Here is an 18892-nt window from a genome sequence, read left to right as displayed (position 1 = left end):
TGAATCCACAAAACAATTAAGCATTCCCTGTGTTAACAAAAATGGAAAATGACACAGTTTGAATCTTTGAGGAGCCTGCAGTATACTGAAGGACAGACAGCATGTATTCAGATAAGGGTGAGGCCAGGCAGAGTGGGATAAGCCTACAGCAGAGATGGAGACAGTACTCATTAGGAAAATAAGAGGAAAATAGCTCTTCAAGGATAGCCCAGGATCAAGAAGAGAGATCAAGAAAAGCTCTGTGAATAAGGTAAAGTTGGAGTGAGTAAGGGAAAGATTTTAACGAGTAGAGATGAGGATGGAGAGTTTTCTAGGCATGGGAGTGTCATAAAAGCAAGAGACCTTAGGCCACAGTCAGGAACTGTTCTTGTTCTAGTTTTGCTAGAACAACAGTAGGTGAGGATTGGTGTTTAAAGGTAAATTGGAACTAGATTACTGAGAATCTTAAATGCCATTCTGGCATTATCTTGATAGATGTGCTAAGGTTAGTGTTGTAGGCAGAAGATTAACTAAAACTCAGTTTACAGTAAAATACATGGTCAGTGCTAAGGTTCTAAATTAAGATGGACCCAGGGTTAGGGGAGAGGAGAGGACAGATACAAAGACTGTTTTAAAGTTAGTAGAACTGACAAGATTTAACACCTGATTTAATGTGGAGAAGATAAAAGAACCAAAAATAACTAAGGTTGAGAACCAGGGTTACTGGGAGAGAGGTAATCCCACCAAAAGAAATAGGGAATTTTTCAGAATGGGTTTCAAGAGAGAAGATGATGATTTCAATTCAGGATAATTTTAATTTGAGGTGTCAGTAACACATCCAGGTGAAGTTGTCCAAAAAGTAGTTGGTGATATGGGACTGGATTCAGATGAGATATTAAGAACCTTTCCTAGGACTCTTTTTGTGCAAGTTGAATGTCCACTTGTCATAGTATACTGGTAAATTTTGTTCAGGTATAGGTTAGATTAACTGATCCCTGGGTCTGTTTTGTTTTGTTTTTTACTGAGATTCTAGGATTATATTTCTCTTAGAAAAGTGAGGGCCCAATAGAAGACCTCTGATCAAAACTCATCCTCTTTTTGGAGGCGTGTCAATCTTTCTTATGCCTGTAGGGTATTAGTCAATATAGGGAGAAGTGATTTACTAAATGATTCCCAGCAACCCAAGAGTCAATGATGTGCCTTCTTTGCGCAGCAGAGAGAACCATTCCTGCCTCCCTTTACTGACCCTTTCCCCCAGTCCCTGAGCCATTGCTCTTGGGTATCTGGCTTTGTGCTCTCTCCTTTTTCCTACAGTTTCATGAAATTGGAGCTTCACATGCCTTCTTTCTCTTCCCCTAACCATTGGACTGTCCAGTCCTTTCCCAGTAGATGTTGGGACAGTTCAAAGTACACTTTTTGCCACACAGGCCAATATTGTGAGACACTCTTTACCTTCCAGGCCGACACTGTGAGACCTTCCTGGATGTCTGTCCCCAGATGCCATGTCTGAATGGAGGTGTTTGTGCCGTGGCCAGTAACACACCCAGTGGTTTCATCTGCCATTGTCCTCCAGTAAGTGCTCTGTGATCTCCAGTTCCCCTCCTGGCTCAGCCACTTGCTCTCTCTTCAGATGACATCAACTCATAATTATTTAGACAAATTTCTGACTTCATAAAATGAGTCTCCCTCTAGTACCTGCATTGTACTGGACATTTCTTGCTTCTGCTAAAGGCCATATCCTCAGTAAAGTGGAGATTGTGGAGGACCAGCAAAGACCAGAGTCTGACCTCCCAAGTGAATCTGAGCTTCAGTCACTTAGAAGGGCTTGGAGCAGATTCTTCAGAGATTCTTAAGAGATTTCTGAGTATCCCAGAACTTCCCTGGGTGATTTATTTCTCTTCTTAATAACTCCAGGTATTCACATGGTAATTAGAAATGGGAACCTGATTTGTTTATGGAGGGCAGGGATGTTGAGGGGATGCTATATCATTATCATAGTACCATAGGGTCCCAGAAGGTTTTTTTGAGGATATTTAACCCAACCCCTTTATTTTATAGATGAATAAACTGGGCCCCAGAGCCCAAGTTCACACAGAGGGTAAGTGGCTTGAATTCTGACCCAGAAATAAATCCTCATAGTTGGAAGGGACCTCTGCAGCCCATGCCTCCTCCAAAATATTCGTTATTCAATATTTCTAACAAGTCATCAGACCTGCAATCTTTACTTGAACTCCAGGGAGGAGGAACATGCTCCTTTAGGCAGCCCATCCCTACTTTGGCAGAGCTCTAGTAGGGAGGAGTTTTTTCTTTACAAGGCAGCAGGGTTCCTGTTGCACAGATTGTTGTCTTCATGTCCCTTGAGGCCTGTAGACTTATCTTCCTCTGGGTCAGCATTGTGTCCTATGACTGTCTGTGACATGACTTTTCCAGCAGTAGCTGAAAGGTGAATGGACCTTGTTCTTTGAACAGTGGTTCTGGAGGCTGTCCAACCCCAGCACTGTCTGTTTGGGAAGGGTCTGTGCCAGGCATAGATGGGGTTACGGACCTTGGTATTCTCTGCCTTCATCATCTGTTTCTCTCCCAAGGGCTTCTCGGGGGCAAGGTGCCAGAGTACCTGTGGACACATGAAGTGTAAGAAAGGTGAGCAGTGTGTGCACACCTCCTTGGGGCCACGCTGCTTCTGCCCCCGGCCCGAGGACTGTGAGACCGGATGTGCCAGCAGCCCATGCCAGCATGGTGGCAGCTGCTCCCCCCAAAGGAAGCCGCCTTATTACACTTGCCAGTGCCCCCTGCCTTTCTGGGGCAGTCATTGTGAGTTTTCCACGGGCCCCACCAACAACCCCGCACCCACCTGCCTGAGCCAGCACTGTGCCGACAAGGCACGGGATGGCATTTGTGATGAAGACTGCAACAGTCATGCCTGCCAGTGGGATGGGGGTGATTGTTCGCTCACCATGGAGGACCCCTGGGCCAACTGCTCCTCCCCGCTGCCCTGCTGGGACTACATCAACAACCATCAGTGTGATGAGCTGTGCAACACGGCCGAGTGCCTGTTCGACAACTTCGAGTGCCAGGGCAGCGCCAAGACGTGCAAGTAAGGGCCCCTCGGGGGTCCCGGGAAGCCTCGCGGCAGCTCTGTCACTAACCCGCCGGTCTGTCTCCCTTCTGCTCCTAACCGCTCCGGCTGCCTCTGCTTTGTAGACCTTCCCTGCCAGGGCCAGGCCCCGTCATGCCGCCCTCCCTTCCTGACCAAGGCCCAGGGACACTCGTCCATCCGCACACTCACCCCCTCTCTCTCTCTGCCTCTGCCTGTCTTTGCCTTCTCACTTGCTGCTCTCCTGACCTCCTGGGAGAGATAACTTTTGGAAGTGGTGTAACCCTGCTCCTAGGCGGCCTCCTACGCTAACCTGCCTACAGGATGGATGGAAAGGTCTGTACTCCCCTCTCCTACCCTTCCTCTCTTTCCCAATTGCCCACCTCTGGTTCCCCCCATTGAAATCCTTCAGGAGATTTTAGTCAGTACTAGATAAAATCTCACCTTAGGGGACATTCAAGGAATCTGTGGTGTGAAAAACGTCACATGCTACCCAAAACTGTTCTGTTTCCCAAGCTCCACTAGCTGAGTTATTTACCTTGTTACATTATCCTTTAATGTTAATTATTTATTAATAACTTAATTTAATATTTGATAATATTTATCTCCCCCTTCTAGTCCACCCAGTAATTAGGAAGCAAAGAATAGAAACCCTTTAATGACACAGGTATGAGACCATTACGTTATACTTTTTGAAGTGCTTCTAAAGCCACCACATCTAATTTGATTTTTTATAACCCCATAGCATTAGGGTAGAGCAGCCGGTATCTTGCCAAGGAGGTAGACACGCACAGAGGAGCAGGATGACTTGCTCCAAGGGACACAGCTACTTTGTGGCCGAGGTGAAAATCAGAGCGTCTCGCCCCCCTATCCCTGATGCAGTGTTCTCCCCACTGCATCTGGCAAGGAATGCCGAACTCAGGCCTGGCATTCCCCCAAAACCTCTTGGTTCAGGGGCCAGCATTCACTGCATATATTAGTGCCTGAAATTGTGGAGATTGGGACCTCCACCTGGTCCATATCCAGCTGTGCTTGGGAAAGAAATGGTTACCAACTCTTAATTGTTCAGAGTGGCTATCCAAACCTCATTCTTCTTCTCATTCTCCCTTCCTGCTGTTAGACTATATTTGATATTATTGTCCCATCAGAGAACAATGGAAACAAAAACTGGGGAAAGTCAAACCACCGATTCCTCCCTCCCTCCCCTTTTTCTTTTTCTTTTTTTTGCTCTGCCCAAAGATCTTTTGGGGAGAGGTTGAGATTTGAAAATGAAATTGGAGGCTTCCCTCAGGATTAGAATTATATCACGGATGATCAAGAGTTGGCTTGCCCTTGAGACAGAAGTAGCTAATGGCATGTAACACATGCTATTTATTCAAAAGAGATTTAGCTTAATATCTAGAGTCCATACATAGCACCCTGAGATAAGAACTGGGAGTTGAGACCTCACCATTCATTCATTCATTCTTCTTTTCATTTGATGTGTATTTATTGAATCTATTCTGTGTATAGCTCTGTGCTGGCACCTTAAAGATACTGCGATAAAAAATTGTAAATTCTTCAGGCTTAAAGATACTGGGATAAAAAAAAATGTAAATTCTTCAGGCTTACAGTTGCATCAAGAAGGCAATACTGAGGGAACCTTTCAATAGGAATATAAAGCTGTATATTACTAAGTGCTGAAATGAGGGTCTTACCTCAATCATGGTGAATGGTTTGGGACAAGAAGCGTTATGGGAGATGAAAAGAGGGAGAAATTCGCAAGAACCAGAGTAGTTAAGGAGGGCCTTTAAAGGAAGAAATGGGACTTAAGCTAGCCCTCCATGATGGATAAGTGAACTGGTGGTAGTTTTGGTGAAAGACAGACAGTTGTATCTACTCCTAAGCCTTTCTCTTCTTTCTCTGTTCTCCCTGCCCCCTTCCTCCCTAGATATGACAAATACTGTGCTGATCACTTCAGTGACAACCACTGTGACCAAGGCTGTAACAGCGAGGAGTGTGACTGGGATGGGCTGGACTGTGCCACCGACCAGCCTGAGAACCTGGCTGAGGGCACCTTGGTCATCGTGGTGCTGCTGCCCCCTGAGCAGCTGCTCCAGGACACCCACAGCTTCCTGCGGTCATTGGGCACTCTGCTTCACACCAACTTGCGCATCAAACGAGACTCTCAGGGGGCCCTCATGGTGTTTCCCTATTATGGCGAGAAGACACAAGCAAACAGGAAGTCAACAATGAGCCGAAGATCTCTCCCTGATGAACAGGAGCAAGAAGTGGCAGGGTAGGTTGATTACTGAATCTAAGGTAATTCATCATTGTCATCATCATCATTATTAAAACATGTACACAACGATCCTCTCAAAAGTATAAATTTCACACAAAACGCATTTAACTCGGTCCATAAGATGACATAATATATGTTCTATTTAAAGCAGACCGTTTATTTAGAACAGCATCTGCTGTTTCTCTCTAACAGATTACAGGGTCTTATAACTGGAGTTTTCATCAAAGAGTGAGTCATGCTTACATGGTATGATTTGAGTACACAAGGACGATCAGTTCATATCTCCCCTCACCACCTCCCTCCTCACGTCTATCCCCAAGCTGCACAGGTGCCTAAAATTCCACTGATAGTCATTAAAAAAAATTTATTAAGCATTACCCTCTCTAGATGCCCTGTAATAATGAAAATACCCCGAGTAGAGTAGCCCATTATCAGTCATACACCTTAGTCTGAATTAGTTTATCCAGTGCCTTTTTCATGACTACCAATTGAAATCAGTACAGTAAGGGAAAGAGAAGAGTTTCGAGCATGGGATAGGTTTGGAGAAGGTCACTCTAGTACCACTGAGATCTAATAGAAAGTTGTTGGGAACAAAGATATAAAGGGCTGAGGTGGTCAGAACAAGCTTTCCTAGTTTTGGTCTAGTGCCAGCAGGCTGGCCATCCATCAGGGGACTCTAGAGGCAGGAGACTGGTACCTGAGCTCTTTCTAAAAGCATTACCCAGAAGTGTATAGAGTGGTGATGGACCCTCAGGAAACAGGGCATATTCATCCCTTTCTGTTATGATGATTGCCAGACTTTGGTCTCTTTCACTTAGCTTAGGCTAACCCCTACTCTCATCTTCTCTATTCTCTCTCACAGCTCCAAGGTGTTCCTAGAAATTGACAACCGCCAGTGCTTCCAAGCTTCAGAACAATGCTTCAAAAACACTGATGCTGCTGCAGCCTTTCTGGCCTCTCACGCCATCCAAGGCACCCTCTCCTATCCTCTTGTGTCTGTCTTAAGTGAGTAGCATGGACACTGGCCTGGGGGGAGAGGGGAATGTGGAACAGGATGGGGCTGAAAGGGGAGGCTCATCACTGCAGAGGAGAAGGGAATATGCACACCTCAGTGTGTAGGTAGCCCCTTGATTTTTTTTCAAGAAAGGAACATCATAATTGGAAGGTTGAAATGTGCTGAGCAGGTACTGGCTAAGAAATAAGAGTGGTAGATCGATGGAATAGGTTGAGTATACAAGACACAGTAGTCAATAACTATAGTAATCTGTTTGATAAATCCAAAGACTCTAACTTCTGGGATAAGAACTATTATTTGACTAAAAACTGCTGGGAAAACTGGAAAATAGAATGATAGAAACTAGGCAGAGACCAACATCTTACACAATATACCAAGATAAGGTCAAAATGGGTGCATGATTTAGACATAAAGGGTGATACTGTAAGCAAATTAGGAGAGCAAGGAATAGTTTACCTGCCAAGTATTTAATTTTTATTTTATTTATTATTTAGAATTTATGACCAAACAAGAATAAGGAACATTATGAATTGCAAAATGGATAATTCTGATTACATTAAATTAAAAGGTTTTGTGCAAAGCTGATACAACCAAGATTAGAAGGGAATCAGAAAGCTGGGAAACAATTTCTATAGCCAGTGTTTCTGATAAAGGCCTCATTTTTATTTATTTTTAGTTTTCAACATTCACTTCCATAAGATTTTGAGTTCTAAATTTTCCTCTCCTCCATTTCCTTCACCCTCCCCAAGATGATATGTGATCTTATATTGGCTATACATATACATTCATATTAAACATATTTTCACATTAGTCATGTTGTAAATAAGAGTCAGAACCAATGGAAGAAACCACAAGAAAGAAAAAAGAACAACAGGAAAAGAGCAAATAGTATGCTTCAATTCGCATTCAGACTCCAGAGTTCTTTCTCTGGATGTGGATAGCATTTTCCATCATCAGCCTTTTGGAATTGTCTTAGATCCAGAAGTAATATTTCTGGGTCAAAGGGTATCATTTTTACAATATATAGAGAACTGAATCTAATTTAAAACAATACAAGTCATTCCCCAGAATGATCAAAGAATATGAACAGGCAGTTTTTAGATAAAGAAATTAAAGCTATCTATAGTCATATGAAAAAAAATGTTCTAAATCACTACTACTAAGAGAAATGCAAATTAAACAATTCCGAGGTACCACCTCACACCTGTCAAACTGGCTGATTGATATGACAGAAAAGGAAAATGACAAAAGTTGGAGAAAATGTGGGAAATTTGGAACCTAATGCATTGATGGTGGAGTTGTATACTGATGCAGCCATTCTAGAGAGCAATTTGGAACTATGCTCAAAGGGTTTTAGAATTTTGCATACCTTTTGATCCAGCACTACCACTACTAGGTCTGTATCTCAAAGAGGTCATAAAAAAAGGAAAAGGATCCACATAGCAGCTCTTTTTGTGATGGCCAAGAATTGGACATTGAGGGGATGTCCATCTGTTCAGGAATGGCTGAACAACTTGTGGTGTATGAATGTAATAGAATACTGTTGTGCTATAAGAGTTATGAGTAGACTGAGTTCAGAAAAACCTGGAAAGATTTACATGAACTGATGCTAAGTGAACTGAGCAGAACTAGGAGAATATTGTACGCAGTAACAGCAACATTGTGCGATAACTAATTTTTTTAGACTTTGCTCTTCTCAACAACGCAATGATTTAAGGCAATTTCAAAAGACTCATGATAGAAAATGCTATCCACATGCAGACAAAGAACTATGGCATCTGAGTGCAGATTGAAGTATACTGTTTGCTCTTTCTTTTCTTTCTAATGGTTTTTCCCTTTTTGTTCTAATTCTTCTTTCACAACATGACTAATGTGGAAATATGTTTAATATGATTGTTCACATATAACCTTTATCGGATGGCTTGCCATCTTGGGGAGAAGAGAGGGAGAAAAAAATTTGAAACTCAAAATCTTATGAAAGTTGAAAACTCTTTACATGTAATTAGAAAAAGTTAAATACTGTTAAGTGGGGAGAAAAAAAAAAGAGACGTACCAAGTGGTTACTCTGGCTAATCTGTTGGGTGCACTGGACTTTCAGGCGAGTCGCTGGGCCCCAAGCCAACCCAGCTTCTGTACCTGCTGGCTGTGGCTTTCGTCATCCTCCTCTTGGTAATCCTCCTGGGAGTGATCATGGCAAAACGTAAGCGTAAACACGGCTCTCTCTGGCTCCCCGAAGGATTCATCTTACGACGGGATTCTAACAACCATACGCGCCGAGAGCCAGTTGGACAAGATGCCATGGGACTGAAGTAAGAAATTTCACCTCCTAACTCTTTGTGATGCCAAGTAGTGATAAAGCCAAAACTGGACCTTGTTAACTTTCAGGTTAACTTTCACTGCCCACTAGGCCACACTAACTAGGCTGTTCAAACTGCATTGTCCTTAAGCCCCAATCACTTTCTAGGTATATTTAATCACTATAGACAAATCTGTAATGAAACCTTCTCCATTTATTTTCCTTTTTTTAAAAACAACAACAAATCTTGTCCCATTAGAAGTCTGTCGGTCCAAGTTTCAGAGGGTAACTTAATTGACTCCAGCACCAGTGAACATTGGGCAGATGATGGTGCACCCCAGCCAAAGAGAAGCAAGGTAACACAATTATGGCATAGTAGCTGTTGTCCCATCCCACCTAGACTTGTTGGGATACCACGCTCCTATAGTAGCAGGGTCTTCTGGTTTGCATGGTTAGGGGGAGGGGAGAAAAAGGGGCTACTATTGGGTGTCTAGGCAGTGTCCTGCTAAGCTAGTAGGGAGGGGTGAGAGCTCAGCTGTCACACTCCAGAAAGAAGTCCAAAAGGATCCCTGGCTTCCACATCTCCTCTGGCAACAAAGTTAAACTTGCTAGATGACTAGCCAATCCCATCCTGGGCTTTGTGTCCCAATAGTCTTCATTTAAAAAGTAAAGGAAGAATGCTAAGAAACTTGGTTTGAATACTCTGTCTTGAACCAAGTACGCAAAGAAGGCAGAGGTAGAATGGGTTGTGATTACTTCGGGAGAAGAGGAGACTAAGCTACATATGTAGTGAGGCTGAATGGAGATGTAGTGGATTCCAAATCCTGCTTTCTTGCTTACATTCACTGGCAGTGGGTGTCCTTTCTTTTCAGGCTGAAGATCAGGCTTTACTTTCAGAAGAAGATGACCCAATAGATAGGCGGCAGTGGACACAGCAGCACCTTGAAGCTGCAGATATTAGGAGGACACCATCCCTAGCCCTCACCCCACCACAAGCCGAGCAAGAGGTGGATGTGCTGGATGTAAATGTCAGGGGACCAGGTTGGTATTGTGAGGTTTCTTGTTCTACTCCAGGCAATGCTTCCTCTGAGTAGTCCTCTCCCTGCTTCTGTGTTCCCCCTTTGGAAACAGCTATGGAAAACATATATAAAACAGTGTGGGCCGATATACAATTATACAAGAAAGAGGAAACAGATCTCCGTGATTTCAAATAAAGCATATTTAGATAGAAAAAGAATCTAAATGTTGAAAGACATCCCAAGGATCTGAAGAAAAGTGTGTGTTTGGTGGGGGAAGAGGGAAGAGAAAGATATAGAGATAAGAAATACCTAGTCTTAGAAATTAGTAAGATAAGTAAATTAAGCTCCAAGAAAGAGAAAGCTGGTGTCTGGCTGAGTTGTGGTGATTTTGAGATTAATTGTGTCATGGTTGGATTTTTTTTTTTAATTCTGTGTATGAGTTGTCTTTCCATTAGGTCTTTAGAACCTTGGATAGGGATGTCAGTTCCTTGAACTGGACCATTTTGATTAGTAATTTCAACTTTATCTGTCCCATAGAAGAGCTTATAGGTTGGACAAGGGTGCATACTTATACTCCTATTGTTATTTCTCAAGAAAGCACCTCAGAAAAAAGTACTAGGCAAATATAAAACAGTGCTGATAACTTAGCATGAGTGGTCTAGGGACCTTCTTTTCCCAGAACAGAATTCAGGCCCAACAGCATCTAACTGCATCATGGTCCACTTGAGGACAGTCTTCCATCTCCTTTAGAATCCGTCTCTGAACATTTTCCCCCTCCCCAGATGGCTGTACGCCACTGATGTTGGCATCCCTCAGAGGAGGCAGCTCCGACTTGAGCGAAGATGATGAAGCAGATGACTCTCCAGCCAACATCATCACAGACCTGGTTTATCAGGGGGCCAGTCTCCAGGCCCAGACAGACCGGACTGGGGAGATGGCTCTGCACCTCGCAGCTCGCTACTCCAGGGCAGACGCTGCCAAGCGTCTCCTTGATGCAGGCGCAGACGCCAATGCCCAGGACAACATGGGGCGGTGCCCCCTTCATGCTGCAGTGGCTGCTGATGCCCAAGGTGTCTTCCAGGTAATGCATGTGGGAGGAAAGGATTAGAGGAATCCTAAGAATGCCTCAGCCTTACAGTGCTTCAGAGCTCTGTGTGACAGCTTCTCTGTGAGAAAGGCAGAAGCAGATACTGCCTCCATTTTCTATATAAGAATACTAAGGCACAGGAGAGACAGATGGAGTCAATAGCATCACATATTGTGGCTGTGCAGTTGCTTTTTAGTCAAATCCAACTCTTCATGACCCCATTTAGGGTTTCCTTGGCAGAGATTCCTGGAGTTATTTGCCATTTCCTTCTCCAGCTTATTTTACAGATTAAGGAGACTGAGACAAACAGGGGGAGGTGATTTGTCCAGAGTCATATAGGTAGTAAGTGTCTGAGGCCAGGTTTGAACTCGGGAAGATGAGTATGTTGCACCTTACATGTTATGATTACAGCTCGAAAGGGCCTTATAAACCCTATAGTCCAAGTCTAGAGAAGTTGTATCTTTGTTTTGCCTAAGACCACAGATAGTTGTAAATGGTGGACACAGGATTTGAACCTGACTTCAAATCCAGTGATCTCTTCATCAGCCCATTGTTTTGTTGCATCATTCTGCCTCCATCTGATGACTTTGATCCTATCCCCTCCCAGATTTTAATCCGTAACCGTGTGACAGACCTGGATGCTCGGATGCATGATGGGACAACCCCCCTAATCTTAGCTGCCCGCCTGGCTGTAGAAGGGATGGTGGCCGAACTGATCAACTGCCAAGCAGATGTCAATGCAGTGGATGACCATGGTAACAGAATGGAAAGGGATTTTCACTTTTGGGGGTGTGGAGGGAAACTGCTGCCTTGTCCTTGATGAGAATGCCAAGGATTAGAACCTCTTGAGGAGGGCTGAGTTGGTCCTTGGGTGCAGACTGAATGACACTACTAAATTGCTTATTAATGCTTTCTTTACTGGGGGACTGACCTGACAAAGATGCCGATAGATTCTTGTTGTGGAATAGTATGTCTTGGAAAGATATTCTGTGTATATCTTCATAGCATATTCTGAGGAAGTTGGTCTGTCATCTCTGGGAATTCCTTCTCCTCAATGCAGATTACAACCCATCCACACCCTCTCCTCCAGTGTTTAACTCTAGTCTGTGACTTACTATAAATCCTCCATAGAGAACTTGGCTGGCTTTTGTCCTCCTCTCAGGACATGGCTTCCCCACCTCCTTTTCCAATTGTACATATTCTGGACGACATCGGTTAAGTCATTTTTTACATAAAAGTCATCGCTGGTAATATGCCATAGTCTCTTTAAGCCATATAATACTCCATTGCCGTCTGGGTCATCCACAATTTTGATTCTGTGATTCACTGCCATGTAGCATCAGTAGAAAGAATATTGATGTTATAAAGACAGGTTCTCATTTGTTTGGGGAGAAGGGGTCACTGAAATGCTTCACACTTTTCCAAATGGAGTTAAGCCTGCTCTTTTCCTATTCTGGATCCTGCTCATTGTCCATAAAAAATTTATTTATGAATTGACCAACTGAGTTTCATAATGGTCTGAAGAATACGCATTACTCATCCACTTGGTTTTTTATGTGTAGGTTGTTAGACTGAAATTTTTGAGTGGTTTTAGAGCTCATTAGGAAGTTCTGTAGTATTTGCTGAGGAGATAGGAAATAACAACAGTAATGATCATGATAACCTCTATTTCTCTGTGACCTTGAACATTTAACATTGTTCAGAGAAGTTTGGCACTTCTCATATGGTCATAGACATGAAATGTCATAGCTGTGCTTCAGACCCAGTGTCCTTGACTCCCATGTCCAGAGTTTTTTCCTTAGGAGCATGTATACTAAAAGCCTTTTAGGACCTTTGACTTTACTTCTGAGGGTCCTCCCACTACTGATGCAGATCACAAACCTTCTGCAACTTAGTAGATGGTCTTGTGGGGCTGCTTTGGCAGAGAAATCACTCATGCTATGGCCCCTCTGGTGATGCCTGTCTCTAGCTGAGCTAGGCTGCTGCTTGCAGCACACTACCTTGATGGCTGGCTGCAGGACTGACCAGCCCCTTGTGTGGCACTAGCCTAGCCACCAAGGTCCTAGAATCCACTTCCCATCACTGTGTGTGACACAGAACTGGACTTCTATGAAAGTGACTTGTTGGAGATGGCAGCTGATGGTGAAGTCAGTTCTGCCTGAGCTCAGAACCACTGACCAGGTGGGCCTTATGCCTAGGAAATTGTTTTATGCACTTTCTAAAGCTGTCTCTGAGACTCCAGGAAGATGCAGGTATTCTTCCTCAGGCCACTGTGGGGCATGGTCTTCCTACTGCCTTCTAAGGAATGTTCCTCTACCATCCTCAGATCACTGAGGCTTCTCATGCACATCAGTATCCTTTTGGGTGGAAGGGTAGGTGGAGGGGTTCTTCAGTCATTAGGCAGATCAGGAGCACAAGCTTCCTGGTCTTCATCTCTTTCTGAAGTGACTATCTTTCCCATGTGCAGGGAAATCTGCTCTCCACTGGGCAGCTGCTGTCAACAACGTGGAGGCCACTTTGGTGTTGCTGAAAAATGGGGCCAACAGAGACATGCAGGACAACAAGGTATGGACTCTAAGCCCTAAATCTGGAGAGACTTCTGACGATGCTCGGGACACCAAGACAGCTTTGCTGATGCTTTCTTCTGGGCTCTTCTCTTTCTCCTTCAGAAGGCTGTAACTTTGTAAGATAATGAGCAGGTGTGTCCAGCTTGGCCAAGGGCCCCCAGCAGCCCAAACGTGCCACCCTGGCTGGGCAGCTGCTCTGTGAGGACTTCCACTGGCTTCCTCTCTGCTCTTCCCTCCCTGGTCTCGCTCTTCTCCTCCTCTTGGCGAGGATAGATCTCTCCCAGTCTCCGCCTCTTCTCTGTTTTCCTCTGACTCCCCTGTGGCTCTTTGCATGTTCACTTTCTCCCTTAGCCTTTTTCTTTCTTCCATCCTCTCCATCCTTCATGCCTCTCTTGTTCTTTGTTTTTGCTTTCTCAGTTGTTTTCCTTATTCTCACAGACTTTGTTTTTCTTTCACTGTAATGTTCATGCTTGGTCTTTTCTGCTTTTTACCTGGTGCCATTATTTTGTTCTTGCTCTGGTTGCCCCACCCTGGCTCTCTCCTCCTTTTCACTTAGAACCCTCAGGCAATGGATCTGCTTTCTTCAAACACATAGAAGAGTTGGCCAGATTCTTGGTCTGAAATGGCCTGAATCACCTTCATGGGTTAAAACATGCCCTGTGCGGGGACCTTTTTTTTGTTTTTGCAGGAAGAGACACCTCTTTTCCTTGCTGCTCGAGAGGGGAGCTATGAAGCAGCCAAGATTCTGTTGGACCATTTTGCGAACCGGGATATCACAGACCACATGGACCGACTCCCGAGGGACGTGGCCCGGGACCGCATGCACCATGATATCGTGCGCCTCCTAAATGAGTACAACGTAGCCCACAGTCCCCCTGGCGCCATGCTGACCTCAGCCCTCTCACCTGTCATCTGTGGACCCAACAGATCTTTCCTCAACCTGAAACACACCCCTGTGGGCAAGAAGCCCAGGCGTCCCCATGTCAAAGGCACCATGCCCACCAGTCTACCCAACCTTGCCAAAGAGGCCAAAGATTCCAAGGGTGGGCGGAGGAAGAAGTCTCTGAGTGACAAGGGCCAGCTGTCTGAGAGTTCAGTGACCCTCTCCCCGGTTGATTCCCTGGAGTCTCCTCACACCTATGTTTCTGATACCACATCTTCTCCCATGATCACATCACCTGGGCTCTTGCAAGCATCACCCAGCCCAATGCTGGCCACTGCTGCACCACCTGCACCAGTCCACACACAGCACGCAGTATCTTTCTCTAACTTACATGAGATGCAGCCGCTAGCCCATGGGGCTAACACAGTACTCCCCTCTGTTAGTCAGCTGCTGCCCCATCATCACCTCGCCCCACCGAGCAATAGCAGTGGTGGGAGCTCGGGGAGGCTACATCCAGTCGCTGTCCCAGCTGACTGGATGAGTCGGATGGAGATGAATGAGACCCAGTACAATGAGATGTTTGGAATGGTTCTGGCTCCAGCTGAGGGTTCCCACTCTGTCCTGGCACCACAGAACCGGCCAGGGCAGCCTGATGGGAAGCACATAGGCACCCCCCGAGAGCCACTGCCTCCCATCATGACTTTCCAGCTGATCCCCAAAGGCAGTATCACCCAATCATCTGGGGCTACTCAGCCACAGCCCAACTGCCCTCCAGCTGTTGCTGGCCCCCTGCCCACCATGTACCAGATTCCTGATATGGCCCGTTTGCCAAGCGTGGCATTTCCCACAAGCATGATGCCCCAGCAGGATGGACAGGCAGCTCAGACTGTCCTCCCATCCTACCACCCATTCCCAAGCTCTGTGGGTAAGTACCCCACACCCCCATCACAGCACAGCTATGCCTCCTCAACTGCTGCTGAGCGGACGCCCAGCCACAGTGGTCACCTCCAAGGTGAACACCCTTATCTAACACCATCCCCAGAATCTCCTGACCAGTGGTCTAGTTCATCCCCTCACTCTGCCTCCGACTGGTCAGATGTGACCACCAGCCCTACTCCTGGGGGTTCAGGTGGAGGCCAACGAGGGCCTGGGGCACACATGGCTGAGCCCCCACCACGCACCAATATGCAGGTATATGCATGAAAGAGGGTGACCACCCAATGCTGGGACTGAACTGACGGGCATGTGTTTAGTGCTGCTGATGAACAAAATGAAGGTCATCCAAGATGGAAATGAAGAAACTTTTGGAAATTGGGCTCCTGGAGCAGGACAAAGAGGGGTTTTCTCTGCCTCTCTCAAATGTTAAATGGGAGATAGTAATCATCATCGCCTATCTGTTGGGGGACATGTGGTTTCCTTTGAGGTCATGGCTTCTTCCTCATAGCCTGCCAACCAAGACATTTGGGAACTGAAAACTGTCCATTGGAGTCATGCATATTCTCTCCCCATTGGGAACCCACCAGGTTTACGGATTATAGTGTGTCCTTTTTCCCAGCTTGGAATCTTGAAATATGTCTGAAGCCCTAGGTTCCTGTCACTTCTGTTGATTAGACCAAAAGTCAAAAGTCCTCTCTTGGGAACTTGTGTCTTCCCGTTAGGCCTCAAATGACTTTATTCACCTTGTCCTTTCCCTTCATGGTGCTTATGTTTCTGCACCTTCTTATCAGTAGTTCTCATGTGTCTTATCTGTGGTCTGGTCACATCTGTATATGTTATAGAACTATATGTGTGTATTTAATACTTTTAATCATTCCTACCCAGGAAGGTGATTTTAGTCTTATCTTTCCATACTCCTTTCCAAATGCCCCCAGGAGCCTCATAGGGTTTTGTTTTGGTTACGATTCTCACCACATCTTTTCAAAGTGTGTTTCTTCAAGGAATATACATATACCATTATACTCATTGCATCTCAATCAGTGGGAGAATGGAGAGGTGAGATATTTTTATTGCAAGGGTGATGAAAATTTCTCCTGTTCTCCCATCTGCTTTCCAGTGTCAGCCACCTTCAGTGGAGAGAGTGACCAGGGCAACATAGATACATTGAGTTAGACACAGACAACAGGAGAAATGACCTCTTGTCATTTCTTGGATGTCTGCATCCAGTAGGTGTTTGGCCCTATTATTATTTCCCAAGTTCTTTCTTTACTCACTGCCAGTGGCAAAACTTCAGGACTCTTGTGTCATATTCTTCCCCTCCTGTTTCATCTTCTAGCTAAAACTACTCTGTCAGACTCACGGTTGCTGGGCATTTCCTCCTACTCACCTCTCTATGAAGAAGACCCAGGTCTTTATCACCCTGATGAGTGACCTCACTTCCCGGTGCTTAACTCAATTCTCCCTTCAGAATATTCTCCCTTCCAGGTTCTTATGCTGTTCTCCCTCATACACTTAGCTGTCCTAATCTATATACAACCTGGAAGTTCTCCACCCCTCTCCAGAAAAAAGTGGTTTGACCTCATCCCAGTCCAAAAATTTGTAACGTGAACCTATTGGATGCATGTTGGGCTCTGGCAGCTGGCTTTGTTGAAGACACCCAAATTCATTAGTATTTATTTAGAACAAATAGACCATCTTTTTGAAGAATAGTATCTATTCTGAAGGACCATCCCTTCATGGGCACCGAGAATGATGAAGGTATTTGTTGTCATGGCTTTCCAATTGTGGTTTCACCTTCATTGGGCTCATTTTTTTAATTCTCTACATCTGTCCCAACTTTACTCTTGTCCTGCATGGACAGGCCGTCCAACTGCAATCATTAACCAGATACTTAGACCCTCTTCATGCTCTTCACTGGATCAAGATGATGACTGTCAGCCCTAGATGTAGGATCAGGAATATTTGGAGGGTTGTTCTTCCATCTGGTTAGAAGAGTCAGCTGATCGCTGATCCTATATGTAAATTCTTATCATCATCCTCACATTTCCACAGACCCCTGGAAATTCGTTTTTCCAGGTCATTTTGCAGGTGTTCATGAGTAAATTATCCTTTTGGTATAATAACTGCAGTTGTTATTCCTGCCAAGCTCTACAGGCATTCTTGGGACTACACAGGACTCTGAAGTATCTAATATGGTTTTATGTGGACACCTGCCAGTTTGTGGACAGTTATAACGATAGCAGAAGGCCAGAGGAGTCCTGCTAAAATATACAGAAACATTTAAAGCCACTGAACTCCATTAACTTTGTTTTAAGCCATGAGAGACTAAACAAACCCCTGCTAGAATGGGAAAACATTCACCTTCCAGAGTCATCAATGACAAGTTCTCAAAGAGTGAATATCTTTGGTTTTTTCTGCTCAGCCAGGGTCAGAGGCAACTTGGCAATTGCATTATGTTTCACCTACTTCAAGGGAGTACTGATATTTCATCTGGAGTGATTCAGATGATTCAAAACCATTCCCAGATAAGTAAGCCTAAATGAAAATTAACAGCTTCCTACATTTAGACCATAATTAATCTACTTTCCCTGTCCACTACTGTCTAACTTTCTGCCACCAAAAGTACCAGCAATTTTACAAGCCCATTGAAAGAATATAGATAAGCTTATTTCCCCCCTTCCTTGAAAGCCCCATGTTGGAGGTCTCAGAGTTTTGGAAAGAAGAATGTAAAGGTTAATTGGCACTCAAAAGCAACAAGCATCTCCAACAGTGAAGAGAATACTGCTTCCCAACAATTTTTAACACCTTTTTAGTTTTTAAGGATTTCCTCTATGTATAATCAAAAGGTGTTTCAGGATGTGAGAAGATTGAGAAACTGTTTTTCTGCTATTCTTGGACTTGGTTTTCGTGAAGACTGATTTCTTACAGGACACAATTACCTGTGCCATGTGTGTGATGTAATTTTTAAATTCTGATGGCAAACTCCTTTTCTCCTGCGCCAAAGGGCAGGAATTTTGCAGCAGCCAATTCTGACTTACATTGTGAGGGGACTTAAATGGAAAGAAGAGACTGTGAGTTAGTTGCACATATTGGTGCAAATAATCAGTGATTGCGCTGCTTAGGTACAGTCCATGATCTTTATTGCTGTTTTTCTGTAGTCATAAACCAAAGGTATAATGTTCTTTTGCCTTAAGAACTGAAGTACATTGAATGTATGGTGACCGGCTGGGGGGAGGGGCATATTTGCTTACCCTGTTGTCTGTATCCCCCATGGATAGTTTTTTTGGTACTATGTTGTCCCTTCCTGTCTGTCTCAATTGTTTCCATCTGTCAAAGGTGATATCACCTCTGTTGTATGAAGAATCCATAACCGTTAAAATGACCGCATTTTCCTGGTAACAATCAAGAAGATGCATGCCTTGTTTTTACTTTTTTAAGTTTTACTCCAAAAGTAGATATGAGATTTATATGAAAACATTTTTATCACAAAATAAAAAGCTTACATGTCACAATTCACATGGCATTTCATTATTCTGATGTTTAGTCCCATTCACTTGGATTTACTGTAGTCCCCAGTGACAGACAGGTGCCTTGGGAATGAAGGCTAACTTCCCTTATATTGTCCTCAGAGAGAGACACACAGTGCTGCCCCCAGCACTAACCAATGGAAAACCATATTAGAATTCTATTTCTTGTTCCTTTAATTTCAGACAAAGTATATTTCATTTGAAAGTA

The 18892-nt window shown here is 44.4% G+C and overlaps 1 protein-coding gene across 1 annotated transcript in view; it reads left to right on the top strand.

Annotated features, from left to right (window-relative positions):
- Positions 1-18673, top strand: part of NOTCH2 (notch receptor 2) — a 179877-nt gene extending 161204 nt beyond the window's left edge. Inside the window, exons 24-34 of the mRNA XM_072644543.1 lie at positions 1439-1551; positions 2565-3073; positions 5004-5351; positions 6217-6359; positions 8468-8678; positions 8925-9021; positions 9538-9706; positions 10467-10765; positions 11379-11526; positions 13239-13336; positions 14027-18673. Coding sequence (XP_072500644.1) covers positions 1439-1551; positions 2565-3073; positions 5004-5351; positions 6217-6359; positions 8468-8678; positions 8925-9021; positions 9538-9706; positions 10467-10765; positions 11379-11526; positions 13239-13336; positions 14027-15424 — 3533 coding nt within the window. The 3' untranslated portion in view covers positions 15425-18673. The remainder of the gene's footprint in view (positions 1-1438; positions 1552-2564; positions 3074-5003; positions 5352-6216; positions 6360-8467; positions 8679-8924; positions 9022-9537; positions 9707-10466; positions 10766-11378; positions 11527-13238; positions 13337-14026) is intronic.
- Positions 18674-18892: the final 219 nt, after the last annotated feature.

The sequence above is a fragment of the Notamacropus eugenii genome, chromosome 2 (genome assembly GCF_028372415.1).
Source record: "Notamacropus eugenii isolate mMacEug1 chromosome 2, mMacEug1.pri_v2, whole genome shotgun sequence".
In the NCBI taxonomy this organism is placed as follows: Eukaryota; Metazoa; Chordata; class Mammalia; order Diprotodontia; family Macropodidae; genus Notamacropus; species Notamacropus eugenii.
The sequence above is the reverse complement of the archived record's forward strand: the minus strand, read 5'-3'. Positions and strand labels throughout refer to the sequence as shown.